This window comes from Macaca fascicularis, chromosome 9 (assembly GCF_037993035.2).
Source record: "Macaca fascicularis isolate 582-1 chromosome 9, T2T-MFA8v1.1".
NCBI classification, from domain to species: domain Eukaryota; kingdom Metazoa; phylum Chordata; class Mammalia; order Primates; family Cercopithecidae; genus Macaca; species Macaca fascicularis.
Window position 1 is genome coordinate 72,313,728 of NC_088383.1, and position 23,555 is coordinate 72,337,282.

Sequence of the window (23,555 nt, forward strand, 5' to 3'; positions counted from 1 at the left end):
GGAGTTCTAGACCAGTCTGGTCAACGTGGTGAAACCTTGTCTCTACTAAAAATACAAAATTAGCCAGGCGTGATAGCGTGTGCCTATAATCTCAACTACTTGGGAGGCTGAGGCATGAGAATCACTTGAACCTGGAAGGCAGAGGTTGCAGTGACAGATCATGCCACTGCACTCCAGCCTGGCCAAGAGGGTGAAATTGCATCTCAAAAAAATAAAAAAAAATTTAGCATTGGGGATCGTAGTTTTATAGCTAGTTTGTTTCTTGAAAATACCAGAAGTTATTTGAGTAACATTATGACAGGACTCAAAAGCAGACAAATTATTTCTTGGCTCTTTTTTTCTTTGAACCGGAGTTCGGCTCTTGTTGCTCAGACTGGAGTGCAGTGGTGAAATTTTGGCTTACCTCAACCTCCACCTCTAGGGTTCAAGTGATTCTCTGCCTCAGCCTCCCAAGTAGCTGGGATTACATGCATGTACCACCACGCCCGGCTAATTTTGTGTTTTTAGTAGAGACAGGGTTTCTCCATGTTGGTCAGGCTGGTCTCGAACTCCCGACCTTGGGTGATCCGCCCACCTCAGCCTCCCAAAGTCCTGGGATTACAGGCGTGAGCCACCGCACCCAGCCTGTTTCTTGACTCATCACATAGGAACTGTTTTCATTTATATAAAACATATTTTACATTATTTTTCAGTGGGATCGTAATTCATTTTTTTAAACTAGGGCCATTTGCCCCAATTGTTTTTTTTTTGTTTGTTTGTTTTATGTTTTTTTGGTTTTTTTGTTTGTTTGTTTTGAGACGGAGTTTCACTGTTGTCGCCCAGGCTGGAGTACAATTCTGTGATCTTGGCTTATGGCAACCTCTACCTCCTGGGTTCAAGTGATTCTTCTGCCTCAGCCTCCCAAGTAGCTGGGATTACAGGCGCCCGCCACCGCGCCCAGCTAATTTTTGTTTCTTGTTACTTTTTTTAGTAGAGAGGGGGTTTCACCATGTTGGCCAGGCTGATCTCAAACTCCTGACCTCCAGTGATCTGCCTGCCTTGGCCTCCCAAAGTGCCAGGATTACAGGCATGAGCCACTGCACCCAGCCACCCCCAATTGTTTATACTGTTATTAAACTTCAGATTTCTGTCTTGATTTGTATACAGTTCCCAGCACAGTGGTACCAGAACATTATGCTATACTCAGCTCCCCCTTGTGTAGATGCTGAATCTGCAGTTCTGGAGGTACCGCCATCTTGGTATCCTTGGAGGATTGGTTGCAAAAATCAGCAGATGCTCAAGTCCCTTATATAAAATGGTGTAGTATTTGCATATAACCTATGCACATCCTCCTGGGTACTTAAAATCATCTCCAAGTTACTTGTGATAGTACACTGTAAACACTGTGTAAATAATTGTTATACCAGGTTGACTTTTTATTTTTATTATATTTTGTAGTTGTATTGTTATTTTTTTTTTTTTCTTTTTTTTTTTTGAGATGGAATCTCGCTCCGTTGCCCAGGCTGGAGTGCAGAGGCGCAATCTCAGCTCACTGCAATCTCCACTTCCCAGGTTCAAGTAATTCTCCTGCCTCAGCCTTCTGAGTAGCTGGGACTACAGGCACAAGCCACCACACCCAGCTAATTTTTGTATTTTTAGTAGAGACGAGGTTTCACCATGTTGGCCAGGCTGGTCTTGAACTCCTCACCTCAGCCTCCCAAAGTACTGGGATTACAAGTGTGAGCCACCACACCCAGCCTCAGCTAATTTTTGTATTTTTGTAGAGATGAGGTTTCACTATGTTGGCCAGGCTGGTCTCAAACTCCTGACCTCAGGTGATCCCCTCCCACCGCCGGTCTCGGCCTCCCAAAGTGCCGGGATTACAGGCATGAGCCACCACGCCTGGCCGATAGTGTTAAATAATATTTTCAGTCCTCAACTGGTCAAATTCAAGGATGCATAACTGTGGCTACAGAGAGCCAACTCTGTAGCACCTTATTGTGGAGTTAAAGGTACAGTAGGATACTCTGGACAGAGGTTTTCAGGATACCTCTGATGCTTTCCCCACACCATTAATTGTGTTTATGCTTTTGTATCTTTCTCTGTTTCTCTTTTTAGTCTAGTGGCAATACCAGTGTATGTGAAACATAGTATCAGCTTTAAAGAGAACAGTTCTTGTGGCAGATTTGATATAACAATTGGACCAAAGCAGAATATGGGGAAAACTATTGAAGGAATTACAGTGACAGTTCACATGCCAAAAGTTGTGCTGAACATGAACCTGACAACCACACAAGGCAGCTATACATTTGATCCAGTCACCAAGGTACAGCCACTTCAAATCAAGAGTGAGCAAGTGTTTCTGCAATCTATTTTGTGATTTGTGGGGAGGAATGGAGGGAAAGGTTTAGCACCTTGTTTAAAACTAAAGTTCGTATCAAAACCTAGAGAGTATACTGTGCTGTGCTTCTGCCACTGGCTGCCAAAGGAATCCTGCAGCTGCTACTGAGCAGATGAACAGAAAAGTGTGTCATTCTGTCCTTTTTCAGAATGTGCCTTCACTCATCCATTATTAATCCAGAGCCTCTGCTATCTAATAAGAAAGAAGTAAAAGCTTTTTTAAAAAGAGAAAACATTATGTAGAAGAAGATATTATGATGGTATATGAATTATTAAGTTTTCTATATAAATTGATCATTAAGACCTTTTTCTTCCTTTTTAATTTAAAAGCATCATTTCATACTCTTTCACAGGGCTAGGAAAGCTGCTTCCTCACCCTACTTAAATTTTCCTGTAGCAGAGGGTTTTCAGAGAAACTGTAGCAGATGATTTTCTCTCAGCTTCCTGATTAGCTAGTAAATATGATTGTTTTCAATAGCAGAGTCATTGAGCTACCTGATAAATGAAAAGACATGTTTTTTGAATAACATCATAGGATGTTAAAGATTATTTAATGCAGTTGTAAGGATTCAAAGAACCTCCTGGAGACCACACAGGGCTGAGAAAGGGAGCTTCAGATTCCTGGCCCTTTACCACAGCTTCAACTATGACAGCTTTGCTTTCTTTCTCATCTGCTGCTGAGCCTCCACACCTAAGATTTCATTTGAACAATGAGTTTCACAGCTAAAAGTTTTAAAAACACCATCTTAAGTCAATCTAATTATTTTACAGAAAAATAAACAGAGGCCGTGCACAGTGGCTTATGCCTGTAATCCCAGCACTTTGGGAGGCCGAGGTGGGCGGATCACCTGAGGTCAGGAGTTCGAGACCAGCCTGACCAACATGGAGAAAGCCCATCTCTACTAAAGCTACAAAATTAGCTAGGCATGGTGGCGCATGCCTGTATCCCAGCTGCTTGGGATGCTGAGGTAGGAGTATTGCTTGAACCCGAGAGGCGGAGGTTGTGGTGAGCCAAGATTGCGCCATTGCACTCCATCCTGGGCGACAAGAGCGAAACTCTGTCTCAAAAAAAAAAAGAAAAAGAAACAGGCCCAGAGAAAAGTAGTGAAGATGGTATGATGGAGAACATTTGAAATCAGAGAGCCTTAGGTTCAAATCCCAGCCTTACCTCTGACTAGCTGTGTAACCTTGAGCAAGTCATTTGATCTCCGAGCCTTAATTTCCTCATTTGTAAATAGAAGACAAAAGCTACTTCACAGCCCTCAATGAGATAACATATGAATAGTGCTAAGCACGGTGCTAATACAAAAGAAAATGCTCAACAAATGTAGATTCTCTGTCCTCACTCCCCATTCAAAGTCACAGAGCTAATCAGAGGTAAACTCACTGTAGATCCCAGATCTCTTGTTTTCAAGAGACTGCACTTCATTTTTACAGAAGTTTATGATACAGAAGTTTATGATGTCTTTGAACCTTGTTTTGGAGGGTTTGTCTTTAATAAATGGTTCTATTTGTTTTTCATTCTTTGTCTTTTTAAGGTACTAACATGGGATGTGGGAAAAATTACTCCACAAAAGCTCCCAAGTCTTAAAGGACTGGTAAATTTACAGTCTGGAGCCCCCAAACCAGAAGAGAATCCGAGCCTCAATATACAGTTTAAGATCCAGCAGCTTGCTATTTCAGGTAAGGATAAGGTTGACTTGTAGTTAAGGGTAATTGAGTTTTGCAAGCTCAATTATTAGGCACTTAGAAGAGTAACAAAAGTTTCCCTCTCTAGAAAGAGCAGTAGCCCTTTGGCCGGGCGCGGTGGCTCACGCCTGTAATCCCAGCACTTTGGGAGGCCGAGGCGGGAGGATCACGAGGTCAGGAGATCAAGACCATCCTGGTCAACACGGTGAAACCCCGTCTCTACTAAAACTACAAAAAATTAGCCAGGCGTAGTGGTGGGCGCCTGTAGTCCCAGCTACTCGGGAGGCTGAGGCAGGAGAATGGCGTGTACCCGGGAGGCGGAGCTTGCAGTGAGCCAAGATTGCACCACTGCACTCCAGCCTGGGCAACAGAGCGAGACTCCGTCTCAGAAAAAAAAAAAAAAAGAAAAGAAAGAGCAGTAGCCCATTTGCCTTTTACACTGTGCTTGGTGGGGCCATCTCCCAGGCATCAACCAAATGATTTTGGAGAACACCTTATTTCAAACAGCTTCTCCTCACCTCTGCCCTCATTCAAGCACCAAAAAGGGAGTTATTCATATTAATAGAAAGTAGAATTATACTTCACAGACATTCCCTGCCTGTGTGTGAATCTTAACCAAAACCATACCATCAAAGTGCAATAATTTGTAAATGATAGAAGAGACATTTCTTCCAAATGGTGGAAGGGACACTGGTTAATGTCAGATTTACCATATAGTGCTCATTGCTAACATATTGGTTGGGATGATGATAATTTATTCTTTTTCATTCTTTTTGACACAGGCTTAAAAGTGAACCGTTTGGACATGTATGGGGAGAAATATAAGCCATTTAAAGGAGTCAAATACGTCACGAAAGCTGGAAAGTTCCAAGTGAGGACATGAGAAGAGGCCAAAATTTCTCAAGACCAGTTTGTTTTCCAAGTGTCATTATGATGTATTACTATTAGGTACCAAGTGGGTGGGAATAGATATTCTAGTTAAAGCATTTGTGTCTAGCTACACACCGCTAACAAAGTTGCTTAGTTATCAATGTAGGATTCTTAAGGAGCTTTAAGCTAAGGAAACCTTTTAGTGACTTAGCTTATTTTGTATCTTTTCACTTAGGAAGATGTTGGAGGTGATTTTTTTTCCATAGGAGAATACCATCTGACGGCTGCACATTGTAACAGTAAAGGCAGAAAGCTATAGTGATAACCTCTCTCCTAAAAGGAGTTAACTGGTCTCATCCAGCAGAAGCTATCTTAAATCTCTGATGTGTCAGGTGCAGCCAAATATCACACGTGATCTTAGCCATCCCAAACCAGTATCTGTCCCAAGAGAGGAAATTCCCCCCACCCCCAGAAGTTTACAGAAAACTGCCTCTTCAAGTGTTTGCCTTATTCAGCTTTTCACTTGTGCCATTAAGCAAGCACTGTAGCAAAAGCCACTTCCACATGGCCCTGGCAGGGAGCACTGCTGCTCCATGCTCCATTCTCTCTGTACTTGGTATTGTATTTTTTATAAATAAGATTTTTATGTAAAGCTTATTTGATTTACAGGGACCTTGCTGCAGTAAATACCATCTCAATTTTGTGCCACTGGTTCAGCTGTTAGCACAGTAAAAAAATCATTTGTATCACAGGGGCAAATGCTTTATTAAGGTAGTAAAAGGGAACATTACTTCTGCTTTCAGGAAGTTACTGCAAGCACAAGCATTTGTGCTTTTAAGCAAATTAAAGTAGTAAAAGAAAAACTTAAGTGAAACCTTTGCCATCTTAATGTTTTATAATATAAAGCTTACCCAACACCAGTTAAGCCATGGTTAACCTAAATGTCTCATGCCCCAGTTCAGCAAAAGGAGGAAAATGTGCCTGCCTCACTGTCATCAGTCTTTCTAAATCTTTTACCTTTTTTGTTGTTCTTAAGGGGTTGAATTTGCCTGCATTCCTTGTCTTTAGGGGAAATTCCCTTTTCATATTGTGTGCTTCCCAAAGCTATAGTCATAGATTTCTTCCAGAAACTATTGTCATAATTGTCACTGGAGTGCTTAAATATACTTACTATACTGACAAAATACATGGAAGTGAGTTATAATGAGGCAGAAACAAAATCCTCAGTAACACTGATGATACTGTACTGATCACCATGGTTTTGGAAAGTCAGTCAACAGTTGTATTATTGCACTCAACTTCATTGTGTCATTTTATGTAACTTCTTCATCTTGGTGGTCCTTGCCCAGTTATTTTTTGCCTCATTAGACATCAAGAAATGGAGAAAGACTGAAAGTTAAGATATTCTTCATGTTTCCTTCTTATTTATGCTATTTTCTTCTCTTTATAGCTCCATTCTTCTTTCAGTCTTCTCAGCTTATAACCGTCTTTTCCTTATGCTAAGGATAGCCCTTACACTCATGCCATCTGTGCTGTCAAGGGCTGCTGGTTGGTGCTGGTACAAGGAGCCCACGGAGCAGCTTTCTTACCTTTGTCTGCCCTGTCTTTCATGGCATAAGAAAGGCAACGTTTTGCAGCTTCCATATTTCTGAAGAAACTAATCTCAGATTGGCAGTTATTTTACAGAACTGCCAAATAGTCAAAATGTTGCCAAATATTTATTCCTTTTGCCTAAGTTAAGCTACCCAGTTCAGTTGCTTTTTATTTTTAATGTCTTGACTCTTCAGGGTTTGTACCTCAAAAGAACAATCAGAACATTTGCTTCGCTTTCTGCTGAATCCCTAATCTCAACAGTCTATACCTGGACTGTCCAGTTCTCCTCCTGTGCTATCTTCTCTTCTATCCAAGTAGAATGTATGCCAGGAGCTCCTGCCTTCTAGCAATTTCTACTAAAATGTCCAAATAGAATGTTTTCTTTTACAATCAAATTACTGTATTTATTAATTTGCTAGAATCCCGTAAATCATTTCGGTAGCTCTGGCTATGCTATCAATAAAAAGATGAAAGCAACAAGTTGATTTTTTTTTAGGTCTACTATTGATTGAACATTCTCCAATGGGCAAGGCTCGTTGTCAAAGCAGGATGAACATGATCAGATTTTCTTCTGCATCATCACACAAGCTGTGAGTGTTGCTGCAAAGCACTTCTCAGCACTCCTTCCCTAACCTCGTTATGTTAATAGCCATTCATACTTGGCTTAAGCATCACCATTCTGGCCACAGTCTGAGAGATTAGTGATCAAAGCTCCCTTCTCTATCACTACCACCACCTACTGATAACAAAGATTCCTGAATACTTAGTAGTAGTAAAATATTTTTCAAGCAGAGTTACAGCTAATCCTGGATCCCTTAGTTCTAAATTCATAAGGAAGCATATCAAGAACAAATGAAGTAGATGATTATTTCCAGTGTGTGGGAGTCACATTATTTTATCCAAAGGGAGTTCCTGTGATAGGTTCATTTCTTAAGTGGTGCTACAGTAGAAAATCAGGAACAAATACAGAACAAGATCAAGAAAATGCTGATCTTGTCCTAAGCGGCAAGTGATTTGAGAAAATGATTATACTGCAGCAGGAAGGCAGCACCAGTGAACATATGGTAAATGGCAAAAACAAGACAGTTCTGCTAATTCAGTAGTAGCCTTGAACTTTGCTTTAACTCAAACAGGCTGGAATCTATCTTTATATTTGGCAACTTTCCAAGATAAAGCAGTGATAACAGCAGTTGGCAACACTAAATATCAATATCATCACCCTTTAATTACATGTTAACCCTTTCAGATCTAGAAAATCAGGCAAAAACAGTGATGTCCCAACTCTAAAAACCTGCTCCTACTATTTTAGTCAGTGTTTCTTTAAGGAAGAAGAGGACTGTGTCCCCCAAAGCTATCTCTGCCTTATGGCCCATATAAGGGCTTTTTCCTGGTGGATCCCTGAAAACCCTATTTATTCTATACTAGGCTTTGGAATATGAAAAACGGACCTGTGTGGCCGGGCGTGGTGGATCACACCTGTAATCCCAGCACTTTGGGAGGTCAAGGTGGGTGGATCACTTGAGGTCAGGAGTTCAAGACCAGCCTGGCCAACATGGTGAAACCCCATCTCTACTAATAATACAAAAATTAGCCAGGCATGGTGGTGCACGCCTGTAATCCCAGCTACATGGGAGGCTGAAGCAGGAGAATTGCTTGAACCCAGGAGGCAGAGGTTGCAGTGAGCCAAGATTGCACCACTGCACTGCAGCCTGGGCAACAGAGCAAGACTCTGTCTTGCAGTGGAGGAAGGACCTGTGGTACTCCTACAAACTTAACAACTTTAGCTTTTCAGGGAACAGTGATGGTCTCCACAGATAGCTAGAATCTTCTAAGGTGAAAACAAACTGTTTCATCCAGCTGCTTTCTGCCTACTGTTAACCTTTGCCACTTCCATTCCTTTAAGTGTGTAATCCCCATAGTTGTCTTGTATCACACACATCCTTGTTAAGTAAATATACCACCGTTGATTTCTTCTTCCAGTACAACATTGGATTAAATAAAATCTTTAGTTTCCAGATCTTGAGGATTAGTTTCATTGGCTCTTCATCAAAACAAAGGAGAAACCTGACCTAAAAGTTCTTGCTAAAATAACATACCCATCATTGAAAGCATTATTTATACAAATGCATTTTATTGTTTTAAACAGAACAAAAGAAGAGGCAGAAAATATTTGCATATAACAAATCCTAGCTTATAAATGTAGTTTTTTAGCGGTGATTCTCTAATCATTCAGGGATTTTTTTTTTTTTTTTTTTTTTAATTTGCTGCACTGTGTCTTGAGCACTGATATTGGAGAAAAGCACATCCGGCATAAAGTGTAAACCAGTGTCTCAAACCACTGGAAGAACCGGGAGAGCAAACATGATTTTTCTTATTTCCTCTAAGTAAATCTTTAGTAAAACAACAAGTGATCTTTGGCATAGATTCATACTTTAAAGGCATTAATATTGCATTTATATCAGGCAAGCAACTATACAAATATGCTGAGGGCCTTGAAAATAAACATCCTCATTTTAAAGGAAATAGTGAAAGCCTGAGTGTACAGGACCAACTTAAGTTTTACACATTCGATGTTGGGAACTAACACACAGTGATGGGTGAGCTGGAAGGATGTTCAGGCAAGGGTTCTTACTCCTTTACTCATCTGGTTCTGGCTTTGGGGAAAAATAAGGTTTCACGTGCTGGAAAATACTTAGCAGTAATAAGTACCAAAAAGGAAACATTGCCCTCTCATTTTGCCTAGTGGGAACTTACTGTGGTGATAAGAAATATGAAACCCATTACTCTCTTGAATCCCGTACGTGGGAGTAGATGCAGAGAGCTTGGTTGTAGTTGGTTGCAGGGAGGTAGGAATTACAGGAGTAGTATTTCCCATTGATTCATCTTCAGCAGCACTAGAATTCTAGTCTGCAAATACCACTCTCCTTTAGGCAGGAGGTGTCCTTCGGACAAGGCTGCCTTGCCATTAAACACTGTTAGGGGACAAGCACTCATTCTTAGGACTGAATTTTAAAAGGATAAAAAGGATCTTTTAGAGCTACAGATGAACAAACACCTACATGTCTTTAAAATCTTGTTTAGAAAGGGTGTGGAGGAATGCTACAAAAACCAGGATAGGAGACATGTTTTGGTTAAAATTAAAATGCAGCATTTCAGCTCAAAATGAACAATTAAGAGCTAAGAATGAATGATAAGGCCTCAGCACAGACCTCTGCAGGCAGTGACTAAGCATTGAGTGCCGGGAGTGGCCCTGCTGAGAAGATGGCAGGGCCACACCCTGGCTACTCTGCCCTTCCAGCGGGAGAGAGCACCAGGACACAGTGTGTTCATGGGATGGCTACCTTGGCGGGCTGAGGCAGGATATGGGATGGGAAGTTTCCCTAGCACAGACATTGCTCAGGGGCATGGTAAAGGCAAAATCATATGATTCTGTGATTTCTTCCTGACGGTGAAATACGGTTTTATATTGTGGGAAACTACAAGGATTAAACTGAGGAAGGGCGGGAAATGAATCCAGGCCCCATATGCTGGGGCTCCACAGAGGCCACCTTCCCCTGTAGCAGCGAAGCTCACTTCTGAAAAGGACCCAGGTAGCACAGCCCAGGGAAGGCAGGCATGGTTGGCAGCAACATGGAAAGCTCAAAACAATTTTTGGAGGCACAGCAATTTTCCTGTTAGTAACTGACTTGCCTGGGCCCTGGGTCTTGGGAGTCTGGAAGAGTGGATGGGAGCCAAGGAAAGAGAAACAGAGGGAAGTGTCCCCTAGGGAACAAGGGCAGAGCAGGGTGTCTGGCTAGTGTTCACTTGGATTCTGAGCTTATGTGAAGTCCATGGGCTAGAAACCCAGTCTGCCTATTGGGATAGAGGGTGTACAAGTATAACTGTGTTTGAGAATACAGGGTTTATACAGAAACACATTTCAAAGTGTCCATGAAAAAAGAGTATAAATGTTTTCTAATTTGAAGAGGCCCCCATTCCTTTCTGATGTGTCAGGCCAGGATGTGATTTTCAGCTCCCAGCAACTCAGGGCAGCTCCTGGGACTCAGATCATTTTCCTTCTTTTTAATAGAGGTTTCTGTGCCAGCCAGGCTCAGCCAGGTGCCTACTGGTACCAGGGAGTCTTTCTAACCCAGCGCAGTGTAAATCCAGCATCTGTTCGAATTTTGATTGAAGCAGCTTCTGCTTCCCGCACAGTCTCCTTCACAGACTGCATGAGGTTCTGGGCGTTGTGAACCAGCATCTCTGTGGCCTGCAAGGAAAGAGGTACCTTCTGTTACCCAGAGTCCCTGATGTAGGCCTGTCTCTAAAATAGGTTTCAGCCAGGAGTGGGATGCAGTTAACCCCACTGGTAGCTGGCATCCCCCATATTTGCTTGCATCACTAGGGGTTTTCCCAGATCACCAAAAAGAACCCAAAACTGGCCATCGCTAATTGTGTACTGTGGCTTCAGATAGCCTACAGCATGTCCTCTTTCTTGGTCTTCAAACATGCTTCTCCCTCAGGGCTTACTGTTTCCTCTATCAGGACTGCTTTTTCCTCAGGGATCCCCCTCATCTTCAGATCTTTGCTCACTTGTCACGTTGGTGAGGATTTCCCTGCTCATTCTTTTTTTGAGATGGGGTCTTTCTCTCATCCAGGCTGGAGTGCAGTGGTGTGATCTTGGCCACTGCAGCCTCTGCCTCCTGCGCTCAAGGATCCTCCTGCCTCAGCCTTTGAGCAGCTGGGACAATAGGTACATGCTGCCACATCTGGGTAATTTTTTTGTTTTTTGTAGAGACAATAGGTACATGCTGCCACATCTGGGTTCCGCCATGTTGCCCAGGTTGGACTCAAACTCCTGGGCTCAAGTGATCTGCCCACCTCAGCCTCCCAAAGTGCTAAGACTATAGGCATGAGCCACCGCACCTGGCCTCATTTTCTCCATTGAACCTATCATCACTAACTGATACACTACATATTTTACCTAGGTTGTTTGGGAGTTTTGAGGTTTTTTTCTGTCTTCACACTAAAATTTAAGTTATACAGAGTAGATTTTTGTCAGTGTTGTTCACTGTTATACCCCCAGTATTTAGGATGGTGCCTGGCACACAGGAGGTATTTCATAAATATTTAATTAACGAATTTTAAAAACAACCAAATGAACAAACCAAGCAGCCAACCACTTTAAACCCATGAAAATCTAAATACGTTAATCTTTCAAACACACAAACTTAGAGGACTGAAATCACATTGGTATTCTACCATAGAAAGTCAAGGATCTTGGCAATTCATCAGCCCAGTAATTCTAAGCTATTTTTGAGTCATGCATCATTTGAGGATTTAATGAAGGCGGGGAATTCTCCCCCAGAAAAAATGCACACATGCATAAAATTTGTACACTCAGTTTCACAGGCTCTGGTAAGTGTAATTGTGGACTGGAATTCCTCATCAGTTGTTCTTTTCACTTGGTCAGCAATGGGAGTCAGGCCCAGAGACATTCATAAAGTGAGGATTAGGACTCAAGATTTCTGACTTACGTCGTATGGGTTTTGGTTTTGGTTTTTGTTTTTGTTTTTTTTGAGATGAAGTTTCACTCTTGTTGCCCCGGCTGGAGTGCAATGGTGCAATCTCAGCTCACGGCAACTTCCGCCTCTCGGGTTCAAGCAATTCTCCTGCCTCAGCCTCCCGAATAGTCCTGTGTTTTTTCCATTCTATCATACTGTCAATTTCTACCCTTTTTAAAACTGGAATATTTAATGGAACATAATAGATGATTCTCAAGACATATTTTTAGTGGTTAATTGATTAAGTCTGTGATTAGGCCTGAATCTCAGTCTTATCCTTCTTTCCCCATTTTTTTACATCTTTCTTTGGACAGAAGCGATCACATGACGTAGAAACAGCCAAGTGTGCAAACCCTATATAGAATATATGGAAGTTAGGTGTGAAGACACAGTTCCCATGGTTTGGGAGAAGAGAGGATTAGGGTGAGAGTTGTTGGATTAGAATATGGTAGCAGAAGCAACAATAATGGCACCAAGAAGAATGGCCACCTTATTTCTTCTTCTAAAGTGCCCCAGGGCCCTATCTCCTGGCCTAGAGATCAGAAACAGTTGTTCTTTCAAACTATTTTTGAGTTCCCCAAGGGGCGTGGGGGGGATTGTGTCTTTTAATTTTTTAAACTCCCTTAACACCTAATACAGTGATTCACCTTACACCATGTGTGACGAGCCCTGTGTGGCTAGTCCAACGAAACTGTGTACCTCATGTGTGATGAGCCCTGTGTAGGCAGTCCATCTGGGAATCTGGTTCAGAGCAGGGCCTCCCGGAGGGGAAATAAGGAGAGTAAGGGGTGCTCAAATGAGGGTTTCCTGAAAGACCTGGGCCAGGATTCTGGGAAGGAGGACAAACTTCAGGAGGTAATTGCCAAGGTATATGCAGGAAGCAGTGGTTAAGAGAACCTTCTCAGCACCCTTATTTCTATCTCTATCAGAGAAACCTAAAGAGAATATGAGAAGCACCTCCTTTGAGCTGTCATTTCAGTTTCAGCACAGGCCTAACTACCTCATGCCCCTGAAAAGCCTGCACTATTCATCCTCCCTGAGGCACTAACACCCAGAGAGCTGAAAAGCGGACATTCTCTCCAGCCAGAAACATACAGTGAGTTGAAAGGAACAGGCACTGGAGGCCTCAAAAGATCCAAACTTATTCCAAGGGTAAGGAACTGAGTGGAGTCCTAATTGCCACTGATCCACAGTATTATTTTAGACACTTAACCTCTCTAGACCTCAGTTTCCTATCTGTAAAATGACAATAGTTGCCCAAGAGCAATTCCAAATTCCTTTTATTTTATTTATTTATTTATTTATTTATTTTTGAGATGGGCTATTGATTGCTATCTTGCCCAAGCTAGTCTTGAACTCCTGGTTTCAAATGATCCTACTGCCTGAGCCTCCTAAGTAGCTGGGACTACAGATGCACACCACCACACCTGGTTCCCAATTCCTGGTTTGTTGTGTTGTTTTGTTTTGTTTTGTTTTTTCAAGACAGGGTCTCACTCTGTCTCCCAGGCTGGAGTGCAGTGGTGCAATCACAGCTTACTGCAGCCTTGACCTCCTAGGCTTAAGCAATCCTCCTGCCTCAGCCTCCCAAAATGCTGGGATTACCTGCATGTGCCACTGCACCTGGCCCTAATTCCAAATTTCTGATGTATCTATCCAACACAGACTTTCCCCTCCTGAGAGAGTCTGAGTGCATCCCACGTACTGAATACTCAATACTTGATTCAGAAGTAAAAATTTCCCCGAAGTGGAATTACTGCAAAACAGCACAGAAGCTGCCAGCCAGAAACCAAAAACAGCTGCCACATACCTGCTCCGACTCCTCATCACTGATGTTGGTCCGGCCCAGCATGGTGGCCTTCACTGTGGACAGGATTTTGAGCTGGGTGCTTATGGTTGGGATTCGCTCACATACCTAAAGAGAAAGTTTAATTTGGTATGTTTCTCTGTTTGCCTCACCCAGGGTGGAATGCAGTGGTGCAATCACAGCTTACTGCAGCCTTGACCTCCTGGGCTTAAGCAATCCTCCCACAAGCTCCTTGAAGGCAAGACTTACCTACCTCTGTATTCCCAGTGGCTGGCACAGAGAAGGCACTCGATAAATAAGCAGCAGAATTCCACTTGTTTTTTTCCCTAGGGTCAGTACAATCCCTTTCTCCAGAAATGGAAGCATTCATTTGATTAGGAAGTAACCTTTCCTGAACCTGTCATTCCCAGTACATTTGTGTTTTTTCCTTTCTGCTATTTCTGTCCCCGGTGAAGTGCCTCTTTCTCCCTTACCTAGTTTTTCTCTCCTGCTTTTCTCCCTCTCATACCCTCCCACTCCAACACACACACACACACACATACACACACACACGCAGCCTCTTTCCCCGAGTACCTGTAAGAGGTTGGTTCTAATCCGTTTATCTGTGCACTGCTTGGCAACCTCCTTGGCCAACCGAGTCACCTCGTCTGAGGCCTTGGCGATGTCCTTGGCACACTGAATGAGCGCCCGCTTGGTACCACTGCCCCCTCTTACCAGCCGAGACATCTCAGCCATCAGCAGAGCCATGCGCTTGGCTGCTGCAATGATGTCATTGCCCTACAGGGAAGCAAAGATACAGTGTGAGCTCTGCCCACGCTCTGGCCATGTTAAGGAAGGAAGGAGAAACGCAGAGAAGAGGAGGGAGCTTGCCACCTTAGCATCCCTCCGGAAGGGTGAGAAGAGGAGAAAAGGGCCGTTCTTGAGTGATACGGACAGCACTGGAGGAAAAAAAAGAATGAGACAGGGCACGTGCCCAAGCACGCAGTGTGAGAAACAGAGAGGGGGAAGAGAGGAGAGAGGAGGGGGAAAGAAGGAGCGGGAGAGAGACATTTCCTGACTAAAAAAAAAAGAAGACCCAGATATTAGTCTGAAAGGGCAAGATGTGCACCCCAGGCACAGCACTGAACAAGCACTTTGGCATCTCCAGGTTAATCATATCAATAAACTAGGGACAGAGCCAACGAGCTGGTTAAATAGGCACTTTCATTTCTATAGGGAGAAAGCAGTAGAGCTGGCCTGAGGGGAAAAATACAGAGGAGCCTTTCCAAATGCTGAAATCACCCTCTTCATGCTTACCCTTGTTGCAAATAGCAGCCAAGGGCTCTTGCTAAAGAATGTCAAACCCCAAGTAACTATTCTCAGCCTGGGTGAGGGGAGGAAAAAAAAAAAAAAAAGATATTTTCTGATCTAACCTGCTCTGGCTAGCCCTCTGGTTTGTTTTTGTTTTGTTTTGTTTTTTCAAGACAGGGTCTCACTCTGTCACCCAGGCTGGAGTGCAGTGGTGCAATCACAGCTTACTGCAGCCTTGACCTCCTGGGCTTAAGCAATCCTCCCACCTTATTTGTCCCATCAACCTGAACGAACATGTTGCTTTAATTTTTCCCATGTAAAAGGGTAAAGAATCAATTCTTCAGTCCCCTCAGCTAAGGGAAGACTCCAGTTAAAGGAACCTTCAGCGAAGAGGATGCAAGGGAAGGCATCAGGAAAATAAAAGTCGTGATTCAGGCTGTAAATGGAACCCTCACTCCAAGGAATGGCAGTTTATCGTAGACTTGGCATTTTAGTTTACTAAAACCCTCATGGGTCATAAAAAAGAAAGATACAAGTTATTTATTCTGTGCCCATCTCATGAAAGTTCCTCTTTTGGCTGCTAACAACCCCAAGTCATAGCAACTGCAATGTTCAAAACTAGCTAAAAGGCCAGGCCCTCCTCATTTTTCCCCTCATGCCCTTCATTTCTCTACATTGCAGTGAGGCATACACAAACCATACCACTGCAGGGTGCTCTGCAAGAGGCCTCCACAGGCACCATGAAGCAGTTCATCGTTTATGCTGGGAGGGTGTAACATCTCAGGCAGTAATTGAGGCCGGAGAGAACGCAGGTATGGGAAGAAGTCAAGAAGCAAAGGGCATGTTAGACAAGGTCCTCTGGGTCTACCTCTTCTAGTGCAGACCTAGGATCATTCCAGGACCCCATGACCTTGGTTAGAAGATAGCATGGTGCCATGGTTAGTTACTACCCATCACTCTTCAAAGCCTTTCTTCTTGCAGCATGCCACCTTTAAAGGGAAAAGTGATCATCCCAATCGCCCTACTCTCCAAACTAGCTTTGGTTCATTCCTCAAGGCCAAAGTTCTATGGAGGCCTGTCTTGTGGCCTTGAGTACTCCGTTTCCCACTCCCACTCCCTCCCACTGAGACACCTGGACAGGCAGTCAGTGAGGCCCCATTCTCTGTGGACTCCCATCAAGGCCAGCATCTGCCACATAGCCAAGTGCAGGGCAGCATGCAGTCCTCCCCCAGAGACCCTGCCATATAAAGCTGCCTCTCACCCTCATCAGCTCTCCCTGAGCCATCAGTGAGGGGTCAGTCGGGAGCAGGCAAAGCTCAATGGTCAGGCCAGGTGTCCTCGTAATGGTCCACCATGGTTCCTGACCTGGAAGTCATTGAGAGATGCATCCACGGCTTCCCAAGCGGTTTAAAGTTCCAACGATGGCCACAAAGTCAGTAAGAAAAGGAATCCTTTCAAAAAGTGACCCCCCATCTCTCTTCATTCCCCAAACATAAATGCAGTCCAATTAATCTGGCATTAGCAGACCTATCAAACTTGTGAAGCCAGTCCTAACAACATGGTGCAGACAGACAGATGCCCGCCCTGCTCAGACTCACAGGACCAGCACAGATCATGAGTGATGCAATGTGTCAAGGCTGCACATGGCCGGATGCATATGGAGCAGCCCCCAACTGGGGGTGCTGATCAGTACCTTACTAGACCACTTGGTAGCTTCCCGATGCAAGGACTGAGCCGCGGCCAGAATGGGCTGGTTGACCGGCTGATTGGATGGCATTAACAGCAGCTCAGGTTCGTAATCGTCTTCCATGTCAGGGGGGACAGGGAACCCAGCAGCATCGGCCGCATCTGCCTCAGCTACAACACCTATACCCACCTCAGCGGCTGGGATGCCCGGCTTTGTCGATGGCGGGAAGGATGAGAAACAGGGATAGTGTTAGTAAGAGCAATAGGACTTGGGAAACTGGGCTTCAGCTGGTTTAGTGACCAAAGCCTGCCTAGGATGAGAAAGAAACATGTTCTCTAGGAGCCTTGTGTACCAAGCTTCATAGAAGGGGGAATTCTCAGCCTCCAGCGCTACTCAGCCCAAGCCACCGTATGGTCAGAGAAGAAAAGGGACTCACTCCAATGGCAAAGGGCTTCGAAGGAGAAATCTTTACACCAAGAAAGCAAGTGGCATCCATTTCTTTAATATACTTGATACTAAAGTTAAACCTCACAAGAGTGATTCTCACATCAGAATATTTCTGAGGAGCCAAACAACCAAACGATGGTAGCAAATTACCTTTAAAAGGAATCCAGAGAGAAAAAGTAAATGCAACCACACAAGTTACTTTGAACGGAACAAACTGAACACTGCTGGATCATATGGTCACTGTTGTACATTTTCCTGGGACACAGGAGGCAACTTGGGTCATCTCTGCAGCTGCCAGACACAGATTATTTCCTTCATGAGTTAAAAGTCCCAGAATTAAAAATGATACATCAGAGGTAGTGAATACCAAACTAGGAAAGAGGCAGGAAAAACAAACACAATGGTAAGTGAAGAGAACTTAAGTATCCCACCGTCACCCAGCTGTAAGAAGCCTCAAGAAGCCACCTCGTCAGCCACCCATCTCAGGGAACATCCACACATCAGACCAGCTCTCTATCCCCTCAAGGTCTTCCAACGCAAAGCTTCTACCATCTCTTTTTGCATCCATTGCTAGTACCAACTCAGAAAGCTGCTCCTTGGGTACAACCTAAATTTCTTGCAAAATAGGTTCTCACTCACACCAAACTGCTTATCTAGTTCACAGATAGAATAATATGTGAACTTGCCAAGTGACTGCAGCTGAGCTCGCAGAATCCAAAATTGGTGCTCATTTAAGAATGAGAATCATGATGGAGAGAACATGAATTTAGAACCAGGGATGGGGATTATAAAAGCCAGATGCTGAAAATAGACTAACGTGGAAAGAAAATTAAAAACTGCCACAACGAAGCCAAACCATTTATACGAAGAATGGTGAACACAGGTTCTTTACATCAAACATCTATACTCAAGAGGAAGTAGTTTATATGGAATTTTCTCTGAGGTTGTTATCACTCCTAAAAGTCTTATCCTGCACACAAAACCTGACTCCAAAGGGTGACGATGTTGGAGGATTCAGGGCCAACAAGGGGTTCAGGTACCATCTGAACTCTTGCCTAAACTCAGCCAAGATCCACCTCTGCTGCTCAAAAGAAAAGCCAGCTCACTGCTGCTAAGGCTCAGAATCCCACAGTGTACAGAGACAGATAGGTTGACAGACACACAAACAGATATTCCTCCCCAGCCCAGTACATACATGGTTCAAGTAGCTTCTGACTTCACACAACTCAAAGTCAGCAAACTCCTGATGTTCCACGCTTCAGGAGACAGACCTCAGGACTTCTGGCCACAAATGGCAGAGTGGGGCAAGTAATGTGGGCCAATGCTGTCTGCTTTTAAGTTTGTTTGTTTGTTTGTTTCAAATAATTCATGTATATTTTTTGTTCTGCATAGTGTATCTTGGTTCATTGTAATGAAATTTAAATTTCCTTTAAAATTTTCACTGTCACCTCCCCCACTCCCCATGCACAGTGGGACTCTGCCACATGCAGTTGGAGAGATACCATTATAAATAATTCTACAGGTCAGGTCGAACACCAGCAAAGTCTCCCTTCCGTCTTAGAACCTGGGCTCACAGCTAACAGTTCAGCAAAATACAATGTTAAAAACCAATGTGAATTCCCCAGCCTGAAAAAAAATCCAAGATCAGCTGCAGGTGCAGGAGGTCCCTGAGGAAGTACAGTTGGCACAAGAGCTCGAAAGCTTTGAGGATGTGCAAAGAATAAAGGCAAATAGGTGGTGGGAATAAAGATCTAGGGTCATAAAAACATTAAAGAAAAAAGATCTAGGGTCATATTAGAAACAGTTTAGAACTAAGAGCTACCTTTCACTGCAAGGTTAGCAATAGTATTCCTCTTATCTAGAAAAGCTACTGCTCACTTTTCATCATTTAGGGGAAAATAGGCAAAAGTTATTCATAGGGCAAGACTGCTGTAGCATCCATATTTTTACCAACCACATTAATATTTATACCTTCAGATTTGCTGAGTAAGAGACAGCCTGGAGCTGTCTTAAGTTGAGAGATAAAATGATTCTGAGAAAGGACAAAAGCATATGGCTTCTAAGATACCAATCTACTTGCTTCTGTGAAAAAAAAAACAAACAAAATGCAAACATTTCATCTAGCTTTAGCACAGTCCACAGAATTCATATTTGGAGCTCTGATAATTAGCAATGTAGCATCTAAAAACATTTGCAGTTACAAGAAAGATAAGCAATTTCTAAAAGACCCCAAATGCCAAAGTCAAGGCAGCTGGCACTCTAATGGACAAAGAGGACAGGAACCCTCTTCTCAAATAACAGGCAACCTGGCTCTGGCTTTTGCAGCTTGAAGGAGAAATCATCAGGCGCCAGAAACATCTTACTAAACCACAGGTAAGAAGAGGAACATGCTATTGGCAACACAGGAACCAAAGGAGAGAGAAAGGGTGACTCCAAATAGACTCTTCTTTCTGGGCTGTGTGCATGGTCCTTCATCCTTTCTGAGAAGACATCCTTTCTCAACAAGAAAAGCTTCACTACTTACCTTGCTGGACCATTTGCGAGCTTCATCATGGAGCTGTCTGGCAGCCATCATCATTGGCTGGTTAATCACCTCCCCGGCCTTCTGCTCAGGGAACTCTTCATCCTTTTCCTCTGGTGGTGGGGGCCTAGGTGGAGGGACCTCACCTTCAGGCAGAGGTGGTTTGGGAGGAGCAAGCTCATCTGTTAGCTAAAAAAGAGAAAACAAGTTGTAAGTAAAGTCCTAAAATTACCCCCCGCCCCCGGAATTCTTTCGTTTCTTCTAAAAAGTGTCCCTAGAAAATCCACCCACATTCACTCCATGTAAGACCACCCACACTGAGCCACAAGGACCACCTGCTTCAATCTCAACAGAAGCAGGTTTCTCTACAAAAAGCTAGCAGTGGCCGGGCGCAGTGGCTCACACCTGTAATCCCAGCACTTTGGGAGGCCAAGGCAGGTGGATTACCAGAGGTCAGGAGTTTGAGACCAGCCTGGCCAACATGGCAACACCCCATCTCTACTAAAAACACAAAAATAAGCCAGGCATGGTGGCATGTGCCTGTAATCCCAGCTACTCGAGAAGCGGAGGCAGGACAATCACTTGGACCCGGGAGGCAGAGGTTGCCATGGGCTAAGATCATGCCACTGTGCTCCAGCCTGGGCGACAGAGCAAGACTCTATCTCAAAAAAGGAAAAAAGAGAAAAAAAAAAAAAAGGCTTGCAGCTGCTGTTTTGGTTGCAACTCAGGGAGATATACACAGTGCTACCAGATGAAGGATTCTCAAAAAATCCCTACAAAAGATGTAAGTTCTGGTCCCGGTTCTACCAAAAAGCAGCTACATAGGCAAGTAACTTCTCCCCTTGGCCTGAGGTTCCTCATCTGTCAGTGAGGGGTAACTAGACCAAATGACCTCTAAGATCCAGATTCTAAATGGCATGACTCTATTGCTCACATAAGAAGCCATTCCCCAGGAATAGCCCTCTCTCCCAGCTCTAAACACCCACCAAGAGCCCAGCTGGAAAGAATCTAAGAAGCGTTGAAGGCTGGGAAACACTGTTCCTTAGCTGTGTGTGCAATGACCCAATTTTGTACTCAACCAACTTAGAAACTTAACATCTTTTAATGACATTAAATATGGGAAAGTAAATCAGATTATTGCCTTGATAGGTTATTTACAAAGTCAAGGTATTTCTAATACTGTTAGTTGGAATAAGTGTCTAAAAATAATCACTATTTCTGTTTCTGGAATTTGTATCTGCAACATATTGCCTAGCTAGCTTCTTCCTACACCATGTAAAAATATATTCACAGTACTTGCGGGGGGTAGTGGGGAAGGTATCTAAAGATCTTAAATTATAGTTGAGGAAAAAAATTTTAAAAGCATATATCTTGTTACTTAAGAAAAAGAAGTCAAAGGAAAGAACCACCACAAGATTTCAACCACCTTGGTTCTACCATTGTCAACTAAGAACACACCAAATCTCCTTACTACAAGCTGTGCAGATTATTTTACCACAATGCACTACCTCATCACTCATCACATCCACACTTACCAAAGCCAGCTCCTCTGCTCCAGCCGCTCCCCATCACAGCAAGCCACTACCACACACACCAGTACTACACACACACACACAACCCATGCATTTAAGCACTAGGTTATAACTCCACTGGATTTAGAAATGAAAATCAAGATCTGCCTCCCACTAAGCTTCAAATGAAAGCTAAACGAAGCCACCTAGTGATGGAGGCTCCAAAACACAATCTACCTCTCTCTTGCTGCAGTCTCAACACCTTCCTGCTCAGTTCTCCGCATCTCTGAATTTACTTACTCGGAGTTGTTCAAGGTCTGGTGGAGGAGGCGGGAAGTCAGGCTCCTGAGGTTGGAAGGCTTCTCTGACCTTGGCCACAGCTCCCAGGATCCGATATCCCGAGTCCAGGAAGCTCTTTTGCAGTCCTAAACACAAGACACCCTCACTTTCAGCTGGGTGGATCAGTGCCCCAAAACACTGTCTGTGCAGCAGCAGAACTGGTTCCATGAACAAAAGCTGGATGTGAAGCTGTCAGTAAACATCACGGGCAGTGATTGAAGAGGGAGGGAGGCAGGACAAGGCAGATGTCCTGAGGCCTGCAGAGCATTGGAAGCATCACAAACCAGCTGTTCTTTTAGTGTTCAGGGTGCCTTCTTGGCTGTACAACTAACAAGTACGCAGGAGATCCCTGGGCGTGAACACTTTGGGCTCAGGTGGCATCCATCGCCTCTCTTATGATGAGGCAGTCAAGAGATAAGCCTGCCCAACTCAGAACATGGGAGATGTCAGTTTCAGATTGGACATACATTCCCTGAAGTACTTCTCACCTTTCTCTCTACTCTTTTGCTCTACTTGGCATTCAGTATGTTAACCCTTATGCTAAGCTGCGCTACTCTGTCCAGTTGCTTGGAATTGAAGAATCTACTCAAACTATTAGAAACTCCAGTTTTGGAAACCAAGCATGTCCTTAGTGATAATGGGTTGAGGATATTAGAAAGATTCTGCCTGAACCAGAGATGGATAGGGGAGCCCCTCCTTCCTACTCTCTTGCATTGACTACATTCTACTCATAGACAAGACTGAAAACATCAGATGTTCAAAACAGGAAGAAATTCAGATGATTTCAACCAAAGGAGCGGCTCCCATTATGATCTGCCATGGTAGTGCCAAAAATATGATCCAAATTCACCTAAAGAAAACCCAGATTTTTTTTTAGGTGTAGGGCCTAGGAGACCCACAGATCACCTTAAGCCCTCCAGATTTGATAGAAATTGAGAATGCTTTACAGAGAAAAAATGCATTTTAAGAAAAGCCCAAGAGAAGTTAATGCCAGTTACATAAACTAAATGGACGGTAAATTGGTTATCGTGCATTTTTTGAAAATTTTCCAAAATAATGACTGAACAAGGCGAGGAGCTATTTAGCCAGACCATATTAAGAAAGCACAGGCTGGGTGCCTGTAATCCCAGCAGTTTGGGAGGCCGAGGCCAGTGGATCACCTGAGGTCTGGAGTTTGAGACCAGCCTGGCCAACATGGTGAAACTCTGTCTCTACTAAAACTACAAAAAATTAGCTGGGTGTGATGGTGGGAGCCTGTAATCCCAGCTACTCGGGAGGCTGCAGCAGGAGAATCACTTGAATCCGGGTGGGGGGGCGGAGGTTACAGTGAGGTGAGATTGCGCCATTTTACTCCAGCCTGGGCAACAAGAGTGAAACTCCGTCTAAAAAAAAAGCCCAGAGGCTGGGCGCAGTGGCTCACACCTGTAATCCCAGCACTTTAACAGGCCAAGGCGAGTGGATCACATGAGGTCAGGAGTTCAAGACCAGCCTGGCCAATATGGCAAAACCTTGTCTCTACTAAAAACACAAAAATTAGCTGGGCATGGTGGCGCACACCTGTAATCTCAGCTACTCGGGAGGCTGAAGTAGGAGAATCGCTGGAACCCAGGAGGCAGAGGTTGCAGTGAGCTGATATCACACCACTGCCCTCCGTCCTGAGAAAGCAGAATTCAGTCTCAAAAAAAAAAACAGAAAGCACAGAGAAGTTGGTCCAGAAAAATTAACATACAACAATCCTGCTGATACTGCAGAGATTTGGATGGAAAAAGATTAATCTAGCATTCTCGAACTAAATGTCTATAGCTTTTGCCCCCAGACTTTGTATGTGGTGGTTGTGGGGTACATATTCCCTCACTATCTTTCCTGAGTTAACCTCTCAGCG

The 23,555-nt window shown here is 43.8% G+C and overlaps 2 protein-coding genes and 1 long non-coding RNA gene across 13 annotated transcripts in view; 2 read left to right on the plus strand and 1 right to left on the minus strand.

The window, feature by feature from the left end:
* AP3M1 (adaptor related protein complex 3 subunit mu 1) overlaps positions 1 to 7,008 on the plus strand; it is a 30,119-nt gene extending 23,111 nt beyond the window's left edge. For 5 of the 8 annotated variants that reach the window (XM_005565432.5, XM_005565433.5, XM_045362035.3 and 2 more), the window contains 3 exons: positions 2,098 to 2,305; positions 3,918 to 4,062; positions 4,851 to 7,008. In XM_005565432.5, coding sequence (XP_005565489.2) covers positions 2,098 to 2,305; positions 3,918 to 4,062; positions 4,851 to 4,951 — 454 coding nt within the window. In that variant the 3' untranslated portion in view covers positions 4,952 to 7,008. Of the gene's footprint in view, positions 1 to 2,097; positions 2,328 to 3,917; positions 4,063 to 4,850 lie in introns of all 8 variants that reach the window. The other 3 variants (XR_012417770.1, XR_012417769.1, XR_012417771.1) reach the window with 1 other exon arrangement.
* A 15-nt stretch (positions 7,009 to 7,023) lies between these two features.
* Positions 7,024 to 23,555, plus strand: part of LOC141407689 (uncharacterized) — an 85,892-nt gene continuing 69,360 nt past the window's right edge. The window contains exon 1 of the long non-coding RNA XR_012417772.1: positions 7,024 to 7,121. This is a non-coding gene — a long non-coding RNA (uncharacterized lncRNA). The remainder of the gene's footprint in view (positions 7,122 to 23,555) is intronic.
* The window catches only part of VCL (vinculin), a 127,074-nt gene continuing 112,164 nt past the window's right edge, over positions 8,646 to 23,555 (minus strand). For 2 of the 4 annotated variants that reach the window (XM_045362029.3, XM_045362028.3), the window contains exons 17-22: positions 21,635 to 21,759; positions 19,827 to 20,012; positions 16,862 to 17,065; positions 14,452 to 14,655; positions 13,882 to 13,986; positions 8,646 to 10,780 (exon numbers count right to left, since the gene is read on the minus strand). In XM_045362029.3, the coding sequence (XP_045217964.1) occupies positions 10,634 to 10,780; positions 13,882 to 13,986; positions 14,452 to 14,655; positions 16,862 to 17,065; positions 19,827 to 20,012; positions 21,635 to 21,759 (971 nt within the window). In that variant the 3' untranslated portion in view covers positions 8,646 to 10,633. The remainder of the gene's footprint in view (positions 10,781 to 13,881; positions 13,987 to 14,451; positions 14,656 to 16,861; positions 17,066 to 19,826; positions 20,013 to 21,634; positions 21,760 to 23,555) is intronic. The other 2 variants (XM_045362031.3, XM_045362030.3) reach the window with 1 other exon arrangement.